Source organism: Xiphias gladius, chromosome 8 (assembly GCF_016859285.1).
Source record: "Xiphias gladius isolate SHS-SW01 ecotype Sanya breed wild chromosome 8, ASM1685928v1, whole genome shotgun sequence".
NCBI classification, from domain to species: domain Eukaryota; kingdom Metazoa; phylum Chordata; class Actinopteri; order Istiophoriformes; family Xiphiidae; genus Xiphias; species Xiphias gladius.
The window spans coordinates 8,233,614-8,249,356 of NC_053407.1; the positions used below are offsets into that span (position 1 = coordinate 8,233,614).

The 15,743-nt window shown below is 41.4% G+C and overlaps 1 protein-coding gene across 1 annotated transcript in view; it reads left to right on the forward strand.

The window, feature by feature from the left end:
• Positions 1 to 2,479: 2,479 nt before the first annotated feature.
• Positions 2,480 to 15,743, forward strand: part of LOC120792846 (cyclic nucleotide-gated cation channel beta-1-like) — a 21,461-nt gene continuing 8,197 nt past the window's right edge. Inside the window, exons 1-19 of the mRNA XM_040132224.1 lie at positions 2,480 to 2,572; positions 2,794 to 2,831; positions 2,927 to 3,032; positions 3,993 to 4,012; positions 4,096 to 4,201; positions 5,294 to 5,318; positions 5,575 to 5,668; positions 5,906 to 6,012; positions 6,306 to 6,369; positions 7,025 to 7,100; positions 7,285 to 7,309; positions 9,266 to 9,620; positions 9,958 to 10,107; positions 10,230 to 10,283; positions 11,832 to 11,899; positions 12,197 to 12,390; positions 12,680 to 12,710; positions 14,793 to 14,982; positions 15,303 to 15,317. Of these exons, the coding sequence (XP_039988158.1) occupies positions 2,480 to 2,572; positions 2,794 to 2,831; positions 2,927 to 3,032; positions 3,993 to 4,012; positions 4,096 to 4,201; positions 5,294 to 5,318; positions 5,575 to 5,668; positions 5,906 to 6,012; positions 6,306 to 6,369; positions 7,025 to 7,100; positions 7,285 to 7,309; positions 9,266 to 9,620; positions 9,958 to 10,107; positions 10,230 to 10,283; positions 11,832 to 11,899; positions 12,197 to 12,390; positions 12,680 to 12,710; positions 14,793 to 14,982; positions 15,303 to 15,317 (1,811 nt within the window). The remainder of the gene's footprint in view (positions 2,573 to 2,793; positions 2,832 to 2,926; positions 3,033 to 3,992; positions 4,013 to 4,095; positions 4,202 to 5,293; positions 5,319 to 5,574; positions 5,669 to 5,905; positions 6,013 to 6,305; positions 6,370 to 7,024; positions 7,101 to 7,284; positions 7,310 to 9,265; positions 9,621 to 9,957; positions 10,108 to 10,229; positions 10,284 to 11,831; positions 11,900 to 12,196; positions 12,391 to 12,679; positions 12,711 to 14,792; positions 14,983 to 15,302; positions 15,318 to 15,743) is intronic.

Below are 15,743 nucleotides of genomic sequence, written 5' to 3' on the forward strand. Positions count from 1 at the left end.
GGCAGCAAGACGCGCTGGTCACTTGCTGAGGATAAAATTGTAACGAGGATGGGATAGAGGATAATAGGGAACAGAGATGGTGGTGGAGAAAGCAGGGGAATCAAGCTGCCACGTACACCACCAAGTGCATTGTGCATATAGGACAGAAAAATACAGAAATACAGAAATATGCATTTTTAATTCTTCTTTGTAACAATATTATCCCCCTTCTCTGGCACAAAAGCAGGGTGTAACGTTTTTAATACAAAACAAAATTCATAATCCAGATGCAAAAATACATAATATTACAAATACTTGGTTTCCACCATGCACCGTTTGAATGGTTGTACTCTGCAACTGGTGGAAAAAGGGCATTTTCACTTTCTGTCACAAATCCCTGGAGTCTGCGGCTTTATGAGGTGAAAATCTGCACTTTTTGTCTGTGTTTGTTTTCTCTCCGTTTAAGCTGCGATTGCTCACAGTCTAGGACTGTTCCTTGACCTTCAGTTGCTGCTGGTTAATCTTGTTAGCCCCAGGCAGCCACAGTGGAAATCCCAGCTACACTTGTGCTGGCTGTGCCGCACTCTGGATCGCTACACCACCGGTATGCGGAGCCACCTGTAGACACACAGGTAAGGAAAACAAGTCTAATATTCTGTATGCAAAGAAATACACAACTTTATATATGGATAGTTTGAGTGGTAAAATTAATACTTGAGTGCTGATCTGAGATTAGTGATGTGTCTTGGTTTAGAGGCAGTGGGTGAAGGTGCAGCAGAATTATATGTTTGGATATAATAGCTTGTGGATTTCCTTGTGAGAGTTTGTACTGTCTGGCCTTATTTGAGGACAGTGAAATTTATAGATGCCTCAAAGCCAAAATTGAACAAATACTTCCAACACTATCAGTAAATGAAGAATTATATCTTTAGCGAGTCCTCCTCCGGATTTATGCTCTTTTGATGACTGAAAATGATCTGGGCTGATGGGGACATATGTCAGGAGTTGTTCCAGGCCTTAAGTAGTGGGGAAGGCTGTAGATTAGTTGGGGGACAGAGCTTCACTTTTTAATCCAATGCTATGAATTTGAGATTAGCCCAGGGAAGAGGCCCCTGTGATCTCTGCTTTGGACAGCGTGTCAGGAATGACAGCGGGAACACAACAACAGATCAAACTGCTCTGTCAAGGAGCCTTGTATGTGGATTTTCCATGAACAGATTCTTCATAGAAAAACCTCTCTTACAGCTAAAAAAAGTGACAATTCCAACTTCTTTTAGGCCTTCAGTTTTTTAGATCTGTGTGACTAGGGTGCACATTTTGCCCCAAGAGAACCATAACAATTAGATTAGATTAGATGCAGCTATAAAACAGTGGATTATTGCAGAAAAATGTATTTATTTTATATTTATGCTTTAGTTTTCCCAAAATAAAGGTATCTGTGACACAGCATCATTTTATATTTGTTTTCTTAATTAATTGTGATGTTGTTTTCCTTTAGTGTCTATGGAAAATGGTATATAAAGGCTCCGTAAGGCAGACAGATGGATTGTCTTTTAGGCCCATCTGGCATCCTCTTGACTCAGGATATGATCTGCTGTGATTATGGTTGATGACATTTAGATACATTGTATTTCTCTGCTGTCCTGGTTGCCCTCGACCTGTGTGCTGTGGTCAGTTACCGGGACATCTTGCAGGTTCAGCGGCTCTTTGCACCATTGCTGAAGTGGATTAGCTCAACAGGCTGACAAACTCTCACAGCGGATAATACGCACATTTGAGATTAAGTCAGACGAGTGGCACCCCTGCTGGGTGTGCTGCTGGGCAACTTAGAGTTTCCTCTCCCTGTACATTTGAGACTGATTTCTATCTGTCTAACTGATTTGACCCTTTGTCACCTGTGGATCCTGTTGGTAAAGCAGCTTACGTTGCAATGCTGCCTGGGTGACCTCTGCCCCTCTGCCTTCTAGTCTCCTCTGACTTTTGACTCCTGTGCAGGGTTGCATGAAAGATAGTATCCTGATTTATGTCTCTTCTCTGAGATACTTCATAGATTGGAAAGTCAAGTCTACATTACACATTGCAAACCAATTTATTCAGTTATACAAGATCCAGACTTTACCTGACTAATGTTTTAATGAAGCTCTAATCAACAATTGCTAACTCATATTCCAGGCAGCACATACCACTGCCACTGTTCGACAATTTTAAAGATTTATACGGAAAAAAAAATAGTCAGAAATTCTAGGATGGGCCAAAAATCTCTCTTGGTCATCAGACCTCATTAACTCCAGTTAAGGGCCCTAGGTCTGACAGGTGAAGTGGTCGCTTTAATGAACCCACGGGGAAGCAGTTATTAGGAATTATCATCAGCATTATCAACAATGTTTGATGAAGGGCTTGTTAAGAGGCTGACTCTGTGTGTGTGTGTGTGTGTGTGTGTGTGTGTGTGTGTGTGTGTGTGTGTGTGTGTGTGTGTGTGTGTGTGTGTGTGTTCAACAGGATGTTTAACTGGGTGGTGAAAGTGGTCCCTCAACCCCCTGAAGCTCCAGGGACAGATGAAGCTGCCAAGACTCATGCTGCTGTACGACAAAATGCTAACACACACATCATCACACATGCGGTGTATTTTCTAAGTGCTTCTTCTCACTCTTTCTCTCTCTGTCTCTGTGACATTGCAGGACCCCAAAAACAGAGAGGGTGAGGGTTATTTTCAACTTGTTTTATACTGTTTTTGTACTGCACCTTTAGATATGTATGTATGTGCAAGAATGTATCTAAAACATGAGAATTTTTTGATTTTATCCTACAGGGAAGAATTCACTGAAAAACACAGACGATTCTTCAGAGGAAAGGTAAATTTCACTTTCCAGCCGCTTCTTTGATTGTGTTAATGAGTTTGTGTGTAGATGCAGTTAGATCTTACCATCTTTCTTGACCTCCTCTGCAGCCAGGCCCAGACTGGAGTATTAGGCTGGCTGTCTAATGGATTCGTCAGCGCTCTGCCGCAGCCCTCTGGCTCCCCTCGACTCAGCAGGGCTAACTCCGATGCCAGGGTGAGTGTATAGATGTCTGGGTGGACATGTGGTCCACTAATAACAAGGCCAAAGTGTATTTCTTGTGTTAACTACAAATCCGACACTTTAAGACAACTGTAAATCAAAGGAATTTGACAACCAGAGATGTTTGCTTATACAGGAAAGCAGGCCGATATTTCGTTCTCATAAAATATCAGATCTTAGGCAGTCATATCCAGGCTGCTTCTTGAGCACGGGTAATATAAGTTTTAAATGAAATTTTCATGTGAAATTGCCCTTGCACATTGCAAAATCATTCGATTGTTTCCCGTCTTAATGAAATCAGGGAAAGCACCGAGACAATGGTGATTACATTTTGACTAAACTATGCTATGAAGTACATGGGAGCGGCCTAATGTTGAATGCCACAACATTTTATGGGTGGTCAGTTTTGGTGCATGACAAAGATGATCACATTACACTGAATTCCCAAAACTCAGCTCAGTGTGTCTCACTTCTCTGTTGTCGCATTTGCCCTTTGTCGGCCAAAGGAAGCACAAGATGTTTTGTTTCAGGTTTGGCTGGTTCGACCAATGGATTTTCGGTATTAATTATTATTTAAAGACACTTTTTCCATCATTACATAGGCTTGCTCACCATGCCTCAAAGAGTTAATGTCAATGTGTAAGGAAACAGTCAGGGAGAGGTATAATTTAACAATATTAAAAATAATAAACAGCACATCCATAACCACATAGATCAACCTCTAACCTTCCATATCTTGAATGCTGTAAATTCTCACGAGAAAGCAATTTTAACAAATTAGTTATTTCTGTGTATTAGTATTTTCATAGATGTGAACAATGGGGAGAAAAGCATAAAATATGAGGAAGAGAGATTTTCTAGAAGTAAACTAGAAATGATAGTTTCTGTCCTTCAGCTGAGGCATTTTTTTCTCAAATTCTTCTCTTTTTTTTCTTCCACCTGTTCAACCACCAGTCAGGGGAGGATGGAGAAAGGTACAGTATGATTAGAAAAGCAGAGAATATTTGAGGAAAAATATGATTCATCAGAGGTAAATCAAAGGTTGTTTCTCTCCCAGGTCTGGAGTGATGGGCTGGGTCACTCAGGGTCTGACCAAGGTGCTGCCTCAGCCTGATGAAAAGTACAGAGAGACTAACGATGACTACAATGAGGAACACACTGAGGTGAGACACAAAGGACTGCATTTATTTGTCTATTTATTTGTCTATTCTATATTATTTGTCTGTAAACTACATTGAGACATTTTGTGATACAGAACAACTTAACTATGACACAATGCAACCTTAAACTTATTTGGCAAAAAATACTTCTTCTTCATACAGTATAATCAAAGGCATGGTCTTCAATTAACCATGTTATAGCCCTGTTCGGTATTTTCCTCTTCAGACCAACATAATAGGAGCAGTCTGTTTGATGGAAATCAACTATTACTCATACATGAGAAAATGGATAAAACGATCTAAGCAATTCAGCCAGCCACAATCATGACAATCTACGGCTTTGAACTTTGTGACATTTTACTCAAGCAACTTAATATTGTCCCACAGGCTTTATAAGGCTAATTATGTGTAAGGATTAAGCTTATAAAGGAATCTACACTGGGTTTAGCCAGGTTAAGCCCCTCCATTAACTTCACTGCTATTCAAACTAGGCTCTTCCTGTGACAGCCATCTTACCTGGATGCCTTGGAGCTGCAGTGATAAACATCCTGTCCACTGTTTCTCGATCAAAATGATATATTTAATGTTTCTAGTGATTCTGTGATGTATGCAATCCAGTAAAAGTAAAATATACATGATCTATCTCAGTTTTGAGGTTGAATTAAAGAAGGATTGAAATTACATCTAAACTCTTTTTTTCATGTGAAATCATCAAATTACTGTGGAAAATAACACTGTGCAATAAGAGCTTCAGTTGCAGCCCTCCATGGGCCAGCCACTACACTGAATACTGGCAGAATAGACACAGCAAGAGGTTGATGGGGGACATGAGGATGATCACTCACATGTATCCCACCACTTGCACAGACATAGAGCTGTGTGGAGTTGATTGGCAAACAAATGCCAGCCATCACTAACCTCTGTAGGGCCCACATGGACCTGACAGACGGGAATTGGGGAGAGATAAAGTGTCTTAACAATTTGCTTCTAAGCAATTTTCATTTAAAAATAACTTACCGTAAAGAAAAATAAACTGAACACATCAGGTCTCTATTGGCTTGACTCGAAATGCATTTTTTTCCTCTGGTGTCCTAGGTCTACGATGTAGCAACAATGCCAGGTATGTTTCTTTACCATGTTTTTTGTGTGTTTTTCCTATTTACAAATGGTGATGATTGACTGGTGATGATTGAAAGTATTGCTTGTATAGGGCAGAGACTAATTCGAGAAGAAAAGCATGAATGTCCTCTCTTTTGTTAGCAAATAGTAAAAAAAGTAATCATTTTATGTTACATTGGAGTAATTTCACAACTGATCATGGATTTCTCAGTAATTTCCCAGCCTAACCGAGCTGTCTGATTGGTCTGTGCGCCCAGATTTTGACCCCCTCCCACACATCCCAGTGGTGGAGATGGTGTCAGAAGACGAGGTGTCGGAGGTTGAGAGCCTGCCCCCTCAATTCCCTCCAAAGTGAGTATAAATCACCTCTTACCACACATTCACAATTGCTAAAGCTGAACTTTGACACACTGAGATATAGTTTGACCAAAGTATCCAGAGTACAGTAGTATGATCTGCTGGATCCCCACCCTGATGGTGTGCACACTTTGCTGTACCATGTGAATCATACACCCACACGCACGGGAGCAGGGAGTTAAAAGAAGTAAAAAAGTGTTAGAGGCTGACCTTTCTCTTTCTCTGTTGCAGTGTGGTGAACTGGATAAAGCAGATCGTCCCTCAGCCAGTTATACTGCCCCCTGGTGCCGTACCCATAGAACCATCGACCAAGTCCTCCCGCTCCTCTCTGGACAAAAGTACACACACACACACACACACACACACACACACACACACACACACATGATCTGACACTGTCAAAAATATAAAAATGAACACACACATGGATCCATAAAGTGGCATTTGAATGTACCCATAGCACTAATCCACGTTCTGACATGCACAGTCACATGCACAATGAAAATGGCAGCTGTACCTTATAAGTCTGAAGATCTGTATTATAACAATGACATTTTGTGACTTTGTGGGCTTGATACATATTTTGTAGAGTATTTTGTACACTGACCTGATCTCTCTCTCCACTCTGTAGTTCTGTCTCCACCACCGGAATCACTCAGTGGAATCTCACTTGATACTGACAGCAAGACCTCAGGGTACGTTTTGATCCCTCACTGTCCAATAATGAGAGGAAGTCGTATTCTTTCCACAAGATTAAAAGACAACTGAATAATCTTCATGGGCAAAACAGAAATTTGGATAATTGCGTCTGATTGTGTGTTTGAAGTGTTTCGAAAATTCCCTTTTTTTACCAGTTGCAGACTACTATAGTGTTTTTTTAGGCTAATGAACGTAGGTATTCTTGCCTAGAGAGTTTTTGTCCACAAAAGACCTTTTTCACAGGAGACATTTTGACTTGTAATAGTAGGCAAAGCAAAAATGTAACTGATAACATCAACAATGGCTGTTTTATTCAGGTGTCCTAGTAAACAGTGTGAAAGTGAGCCAGCATGCACAACACCAGGATGCTCAAACTGACCTTTTACACCTTTTCTACTGTGACAAAATGTCTTCCATGAAAAGGCCTATTCATTATCGCTGCCATTTTCAAAAAATATCAACATTGAGTGCACCATTTACCTCAGATTTTTAGCTGAATGAAGCTTCATGTTTCTGACATAAAGCTGGCCAGCTGAAGCACATGGAGTTTCAGATGTGAGGCTCTTAATTGACTGGGTTTGTCATCAATAGACTACTCTAAAGTGTGTAAAAGCTTAAGTACATAGAGTTAACTCGTTTGTCTCTCCACAGTGTGGTTGGCTGGTTCGTGTCAGGACTGGGCCTGAAGATTCCTCAGCCTGCCATTCCACCCAAAGATGATGCTGAGGTAAGTTTTGGGAATAAACGAATGCTTCTTTCTTCCTTCATCTCCTCTCGCCTTTCAACCTGTCAACTTCTCCTTTACCATCCATGTCTTCTGGTATCGTTTTGTCACTCTCATTTTCCTAGAACTACTTTGATAGCAATTCAACTCATACAACGGCTGCTTCTTTTTTTATTTTTGCCCTCAGCATACAACTGAAGTTCTTCAGAAAGGTGAGTTGAGGCTTTATTCACTTTGCTATACTTTCCCATACTCATAGAAAACCCTTGTTCAATATTTTCTTGCCAGTACCACTGTTCCTAAGTGCCACAATTCACAGTTCAATCAAGTGGGTCTATATCGGATAATGTTTTCCCAGATGAGTGTTAACTTGCTAAAGAATAATGCCTACAACTAGCAGAAAGTGTCTCTTTTACAACATGGGGTGTTTTAGGTTCAAGGCATTATTTTACTGGTGAAATATGTCGCCTTTTTTCCTTTTGAGTAACTCCCGTGGATCTGTTTAATATATGGAAATTACTGTATATGTGCTTTCTGTTGAAGCGTCCTCTTGTTCTTCCCCCATAGTTTTTGAAGAGGTGTTTTGGTCGGATGGTCGGGGCCTAACTCAGTCCCTCTTCTCCTTCTGTTTCAGGGGGGAAGGCGCTGCGAGCCCCTTAAACAGCAGGAGGAGAAGACTGGGGGATGCTCTAATTCCCACACACAGACAGACAGATACCAATAGACATATTGTACTGTTGGCAGAACCGCAGTCAATGCACAGTTTAGGCAGCTGTAAAACACTTAAAGAATATAGAGATATATTCGACTCACCTCACTGTACTCAATACAGTTTCAAATGAATGTATTACAACTTCAAATGTGTGCACTGATATATAACTAAAATGTGCACTCTATATTCTGTAGGTAAATAGATGTGTGTTTGTCTTAAGTCTTTGTGATTTTGAATTTGCACATTTTCTGTTTGACAGAAATATTTAATAATTGCAAATTTAATTGAAATTACTGTAGGTTTCATGCACAAAGGATTGCAGACATGATATCCTCCTGTTACTTCATTGTGCTTTAGCCTATGGCAGTGAACATTATATATTCATGTTTCCATATTCATATCCACTAAAAGAGTAAAAAGGTAATGTAGTGGTCCTATATTTAAACATAAATGCAGTTCTTTTCAGAAGTCTCTCACAATAAAATTTAATAGAAATCTGGGAATAATGATTAAATGGCAGCTATGTTCATTCATTATATGTCGATAAAGTACAATCTATATTTGTATTTATACTTGACATTTACTGTAGAGGAAAATGGTATAATAGATTGTTTTAAATCTATAATTCTTATTCCTTAAAATCTATATTTTCTGTTGAGTTGAATTCAGTTTGGGTCTTGATTATGTTACAGTATGTGTAAGCTTTTGCAAGGATTAACTGAGGTTGTAAGAGTTCTGCGTGCAGTATAAGGCCTGCTGTGATCCACTTGATTGGTATCCATGGCCTTGAACTGTGAAATGTGGCCTGGGTATGGGGTGCAGTGTTGTTTCAGGGGGTTTAGCTCGATTTGTAAGAACCACACTTGCTCACATACAAAACAGTTTGCCTGTCAAGCAGACAAGGTGGTAGAAAACATCCATATAATCATATGCTGTGATGTAAGGATACTGCAGGAATAATAAAGATTCCGTGTGAAATTATCTATGTGGTGGCTTTTATCAATAAAACTACCTTGAAGATACAGAAAACAACTGAAGTCTGACAATGTTTTTCCCCACAAACACCTTTATTTACCTCCCTGGGTCCTCAACACTTAAAGATGAATTACTGGATGGAAAGATGTCTCAAGTTGGAGGTTTTCTACCCCTCAAAAACCTCCAACTTGAGACAAAACCTCCCAAAAGTGATAGAGAATTTAGAGTATGGATTCAGTGCTGGTAGTCCATAAGCTTTTGGTACAGATATATCTTTACTATAAGCAGACCAGTCCTGCCTGAATCCCTTTATAGTAAATGCAGTAGATTTATTAATTACCGTCATTACATCAAATCCACTTTCTGTGTCCAAAAATCTATTATCTATCCAAAGCCAAAGCCAAAACCATCACCAGCATGTCCAGTGTCAACAACGTTTTGTGTCTTACACACAAATCGACCCCTTGTCACCCTCTCATAGCTTCATCCAAACTCCAACCTGACATGGTACTAGAAGACATGGAGTCGGACAACGACGGTCAGCAGCAACATGAGGACCTTTCCAAAGCTGCGGCACCATCCGCATCACTGACTCCATCATCGACGACAACATGCCAACAGCAGGAAGCAACACAGCAGACACAGGCCAGTAGAGTGCCCGTGGCATCCATGCAGTCCAAGAGGTGCGGTGATGCCATTCCAGTACCAGAACCATCAGAGAGTGCGACAAAAATATCTCAGGAAGATGCCGAGACCCAGACAGGCCGCTGGACGCCGTTTATTGAGAGCATCAAGAAGGAGGCTGAAGATGTAGCTTTGGCTACCATGGAGGAACGGTAAGAGAGGTGGAGAACAAAAGGATGGAGGTGGTCAGGATTGGAATCAAAATCAAATAATAATTAAAATAATTGAAAGTTATTTAGGAGTATTGAATGAATTTTATGAGTAGTCACAGTACTAGACCCTGACTTTTTTTAAGTCTGGAGCAATAGATATACAGTTATCGCACAGTAGTCGGCTAAATTAACATGGTTTGGTACTGGGCCAGTTGGTTTTGCTGTGGGATCTAGAGTCTCTGCAATGAGGAAGGAAGAATTCAAAGATCTAATTTACCACATTGCCACCATTTACTGCACAGCACGCATCATATCAGTGTGTCCCGTCTCACTTTAGTCTGCTGCAGGAGCGCATGGAGGTGGCACGTATGGCTGAGGAGGTGGCCAGGCAGACAGCTGAGATGGCCATTAGACAGCTGGCCAGTGAGGGACAGTCCATCAAACTCTCACTGGGCAGTCAAGAACCGTTTGAGGAGCCTGAAGTCGAGTAAGACCATGTGCCCACTTAGAAATAGAGAGATAAAGTGTGTGTGTTTGGGCATTTTTGTATTTTTGGCAATGGGAGCCTCCTTGTGAAGTGATGTGACAATGTGTGTTTACTGTGACCAGGCTGCCAGTGACACAAAAAGAGGAAAGCGAAGTAGAGCACAGTAAAGTCACAGAGTAAGAATTCACTTCTCCTGATTTCTTAACTTCCTTGAAATCCTCTGTGGGGACCCTTAACCCGCTTAGACTTTTAAATGTACTTAGTTACTTTCCACCCGTGAAGAGACCCTCCAGCCCCTGTATCCCCAGTTCCATTTCAGCTCCCACTTTCTCGCTGTTCCGACCACAGATGTACACTCTGTACCACGGTCATTTGGCGGCCAGGTCTCGCTCCAAATCCCGTGGGTTCTCGTAATGTGATCTCTGGCGCGCTCTGCCTCAGCATCACACCAGCGTGCCATAGCAACCACAGCTTCCCTTGGCACCCCCCCCGAAACGGTTCCCCCGGCAACACCTACTGCTGCCTCTGCTGCTGCTGCTGCTTCCCCTCTGGAGACGCAGGGAAAATGACGGACGGAGATGTAACGGAACATTTCCCCCTTTTGTTTTTCTAAAATTTCGAAACTCTCTTGATCCGGTTTATACGACCCCACGGCCGAGTTCGTGTTACTTGTCATGTGTCGACGCTCGTGGACCTTTTCTTTTGGGACTATTGATGATAAACGGACGTGAATAATTACAGAGAAAGTGAGTACCGTGTGACAAAGTCGAGGTTAGGTAACAGACTAATATATACTATGAAATGAATACGTTTGACCAGTTAATTCTAACATTATTACTATCGTGATGTAAACAGATAGCGTTATATAAGCTTGCCTGTTACAGGTGGTCACCAAGTAGGTCGTTTGATGCTAACAATAGAGACAAAACACTAACTACTGTACTAGGTCTCACTGAGTAGAGTTCATCCTTACCCATTTCTCAGTATCAAGTGGAAAAGTGTGACAGTCTGGGTGGATGTAACCTGTGTTTTGTGTTCCAGTGTCTTCCGCTTGTGGCATACAGGCCACTACTCATTTCAGAATAAGTGGAGAGAGAAGCGGCTTCAATGAATCAGTCACACTTTGCCTTCTGTAACTGTCACAAGTGCAGTTTATGAAATGATATGTCATTGCTATCACGGCCGTGTGCTTCCACTGGGACATCAATTCAACACATCACATGCTAACTAAACGTGTTGAAACATACAGTAAATGATACATAGTGCTGAAACTTAGGACAGTCTACCATAAAATAAAATATAGATAATTCTCATATTCACTCTGCAATGTTCACGGATCCACGGTTCCTGAAGCCCATTTTTACATTATTACCTGTACCAGCTGATTGTTTATATATACTCACATACACTTTTAGAAGTGAGGCACATTCGAGTTCTATGTTTACACTTAGAAGCCCTTTAATGTGTTTCAAACCTGCGCAGACTTAGCCAGAGAGGGCGAACGACATTAATTCCAAATAGAGACTTGACTAATTAGTCAAGTCTCTATTTTCTCTGTTTGATATATTGACTTTACTTCTAAGAATACCATTACGTCCCTTGCTCACTGCTCGGTAGTACTCTTTTAATGCTGAACAGTCGGCTCAGGTTGGAGCCTTCCACTCTACCAGGCGGTCTGATTGATGAACTGTCAAACCATTTTTTTCTCCTGTCCTGTCTGGCAGAAAGGAAGAGAGCCTTTCTGAGGAGGAACAGAAGGAAGAGACTGGGGAACCTACCATCACAGAACCGGGTAGAGATCACGACATAACACACAGGCACCACTGTACACGCTCTTGTTGCAGATTTTATCTCCTATCTCCTTTCCATTATTCTCCCCTCAAAAGAGATTTGTGGCTGTAAAAAGTCACAAAATGTAAGTAGATAGCATAGTGTGCTATAGTCCAAGTGCACACACTCTATACAGCTTTAAAACCTGTATATCTTATTCACCATGGTCTATTTCTATTATATCTGTATTATCAAGATTAGAGAGTTGAATATTCCAATATTTAAATGTCATGAAATCTACAATTTAAAAAAAATCTAGAGGCAGAGCCACAGCAGACCACCCCCTCTTCACCTCCAAGTCCTGAACCAGTTAAGACCTCTGAGCCGGAGCCTGAACCAGAACCAGAGCCGGAACCAGCGACTGAGACTGAGGAAGCCAATTCAAAAGCTAAGCCTGTGACCCAGCAGCCGCAGAGAGCAGGGGAAGACGGTCAAGGCACCAACACTGAAAAAGCTGAAAAAGTAAAGTCAAAGGGTTGAACATATACAGTGATGAATAAATGCGATTTAACCCCCTGAATTGTCTGACCTCACTCAACAATAGAATTACTGTGAAATACTTCACCATTAATCGTGGTACACTTTTTTGGAAAGTGCTATCTGCCTACATTACATTAAAGATACTGTAAGTTAAAGTCAGAAAACAGACATATACAACCTCCCTGGTAAATAATTCCTTCCCTTCTATCTTTTGCTCATCAGGCCACTGCCATTCATTCATATGTTTTTTCTTGTTTTGTAGGAGGAGGAAGCTACTGGGGATGGTTGTGGTGGTATGTACTATTTTATTCTATTTGTTTTTTTTTTTTTTCATCAGGAAAATCTTTCTCATTACACATTCTGTATATGGCTGTGGTTAGAGCTGTCATATTACTGCTATAATTGGCAGCTTTCTGCCTGTATTTCTGACTGACAGGTTATGCTGCGTTGAAGCTGTTTAACATGATTGTCATTTTACACACTTGTCTACATCCAGACAACCACCATGTAATTGATGTCATCCCTGCATCTCTATGTCTGTTGAGTGCTCATCTGTAAGGCTCAGACTTTTACTGTTTCACTGTACACTATACATCTGGTGACTGTAGGCTTAATCATTATCTATCTACCTGTCTACTAGAAGTCTGACATTGTGATTCTGACTGACTACATTGCTGTTTGACTGTCAACAGAGCCCATCTCTCCCATTTTGCTTATATTCTGCCTGACCGTAAATCTACCTATCCACCTGTCTCTTCTATAGCTCCAGTCAGCTGTGATGCATTTCAGAGCTGCCTGATGCGCATTCCTCACACCTCTGAGTGCCTCGGCAATATCAACGCATTCTTCAAAGAGAACGGCATCTCCCCCCCTAAAATACCACCCATGCCTAAGCTACCCACCCAGTTCTCTGACGTGACCAAGTACCTACCCAACCTACCCCCTGAATTTCGCCAAGAGCTCTCTCAGATCAGACTCACGCAAGTCCCACGAAATATTGCCCAGACTCTGACTGAGATTTTGCCCAAAAGCTCCGAGGGTTCTGTCAGCCCCACTCTGTCCAGTCTTTCTCAGAGCTTTTCAAGCATCCCGCAGAAGCTCTCCCAGTTTCCCAGCCGAACGCAGCAGTACTTCCTCAACGTCCAGAATCGCCTCAACAGCCTTATGCCTCAAGATGCCTAAGAAACACCAACAACAGCAAAAACAGAAGAATAAGCAACACGTAGAACTCAACCAGCTCGTCCGACACTCCCCTCTCCCTCCTCCTCACCATCCTCAGCTCCAGTCCCGCTCCCCGTCTCCATCCTCCCCCAATGGTAGCTCCCTCGAGTTGCCAAATGTGCCATCCTATCCGCGCCTGCCACCAATCGTCAGCCCCCCATCAAAGCAGCGCAGCTCCCCGTCCCGCCAGCTGTCTGGTCTCTCTAACCCAGCGTTCTTCATTGAAGATGACTCAGACATTTCAGCATTAAGACCCACAGGTGAATCTGCAAGCATTGGAAAGTTAACTGTCTTCCTGTGATTCCTTGCACCCTTTGTACATTCATGAACTCAGTCACAGTTGTCTCCTGGTAGGTGGAATCAGAATAAAATAATTTGATAAACTAAAGCTCTAAAGTTAAATTAACAGCTGATTGACATTAAACTTTATTTAAAACTATTCATCGACAAAGAAATGTACAAAAAAGTTAGTTATCAGCTGAGTTCGGATGTCATGGCAAATTCACTGACAACATATTGCAGAGTATGAACTTGCTGTCAAGAAAATTGGTAGCTGTTTAGTGTTGTGATATCGGATTTTTTTAATGTGTTTGTGTTTCCTTATTCTGCCGTGTCTCAGATAAAATCATTCTTGATCTTACTGGAGCACCAAAGTTGTTCATTTGCTCAGTTGAGTTTTGAAGGAAATAAATAGCTGTCTTTTCATATAAAAAGGGAATACATGCATGTACAGGAGAAGGCAGAAAATGGCCTCTTGGTACTTTTTTATTTAAAGAGGAAGCCAGGAGTGTGCCAGTTTACCATGAGCCAGATTAGCCAGACTGAATGGCTTGCTAGATGAGTAAGCTAGTCCTCTCACTCTACACGACCTGGTTCAAAGGTGGGTCTTCTTGTGTTAGCCCGATGAAGGTCCTGCGAAATCTGCCTGTCTCCCTGTCCTGCACTGCTTCTGCTTGTAGTGCTGACCTGTTTTGCCCCTTGCAATGGGTGCAGCATGTAACATTCATGTATCATTATGTCACATCTTTGCAAGTGGGCTAACCTCAGTTTTGTCTCAATACTAATATATTGTTCATTCCTAACATTCGTAACATTATATTTGAAGAACCTGGACTAAATGACAACAAACATATTGTTTCTGTCATACTCTCCAGAGAGCTCCAGCCTCGGCCTTCGTCCAGCCGTAAATGTAGAGGATGTTGACTCAGTCCATGAGAGAAAAGTACAAGGAGGAGCAGGAGGAGGAGGGGAGGAAAAGAGTACTATACCCCAAATTCTCACCCCACAGGACCCCAAACTTACAACCCTCACTGTCCCTGTGACCACTTCTGGAGGTCGTCAGAGGTGAGAACTAGCCGCTTAAGCAACAAATTACATAATTAAAGAGTATGAAACATTTTACTCTTACTTTGGAGTTTGTATGTTATTTATGACAAAGATAGTTATGCTTTGTAATATATAAACACAACAGTGGTGGAATTTGTGTGTAGGCAGCTCTTTTGGTACATTATTAACAGACTAATATATATCACATATAGGTTTTGTACTGTAGACACTATTTGTCTCTAAAATGGATAATCAAGTAATTCAAATTGACACTTTATCTTGGTGTGCACTAAAACGTTTCTACTCTTTTCCTCTCCCCTCATGCTTTGCATCCACAGTAAGGGAGATAAAGAGTAAGAAAACTGCATGCACTGTCTGAGTTGTAGTTGCCTCCAGTGGGCAGTGTGCTTTTCATTTTGATTCAACAGTGACCAGTTCCGCCAATGAACCCTCAGATCTACATGTGCATAGCTTATATGCATTCAAAACACAGAAATGGAAATCGTCAACGGGCTAGCTGTTTGCAAGTGAAGCATTTAGATCCAAAAGGAGGTGAAATCAAATATTTATAGCTGGCAAAATTTGCTCATAAAAAACTAAGAATTTCAGTTAGAAAATTGTGTCTCACCAGTGGTTATGGATTCAATAAGTCATTACATTTATCATTTTGGAATGAATGGCTTCACAGTTGTCCCTCTGTTTAATGCTGTTTGAAATGGCTTCCACCGCCCTCTACTGTTCATCTTCTCTCTGTACAGTCTTCCCAGAGTCGGTCGAAG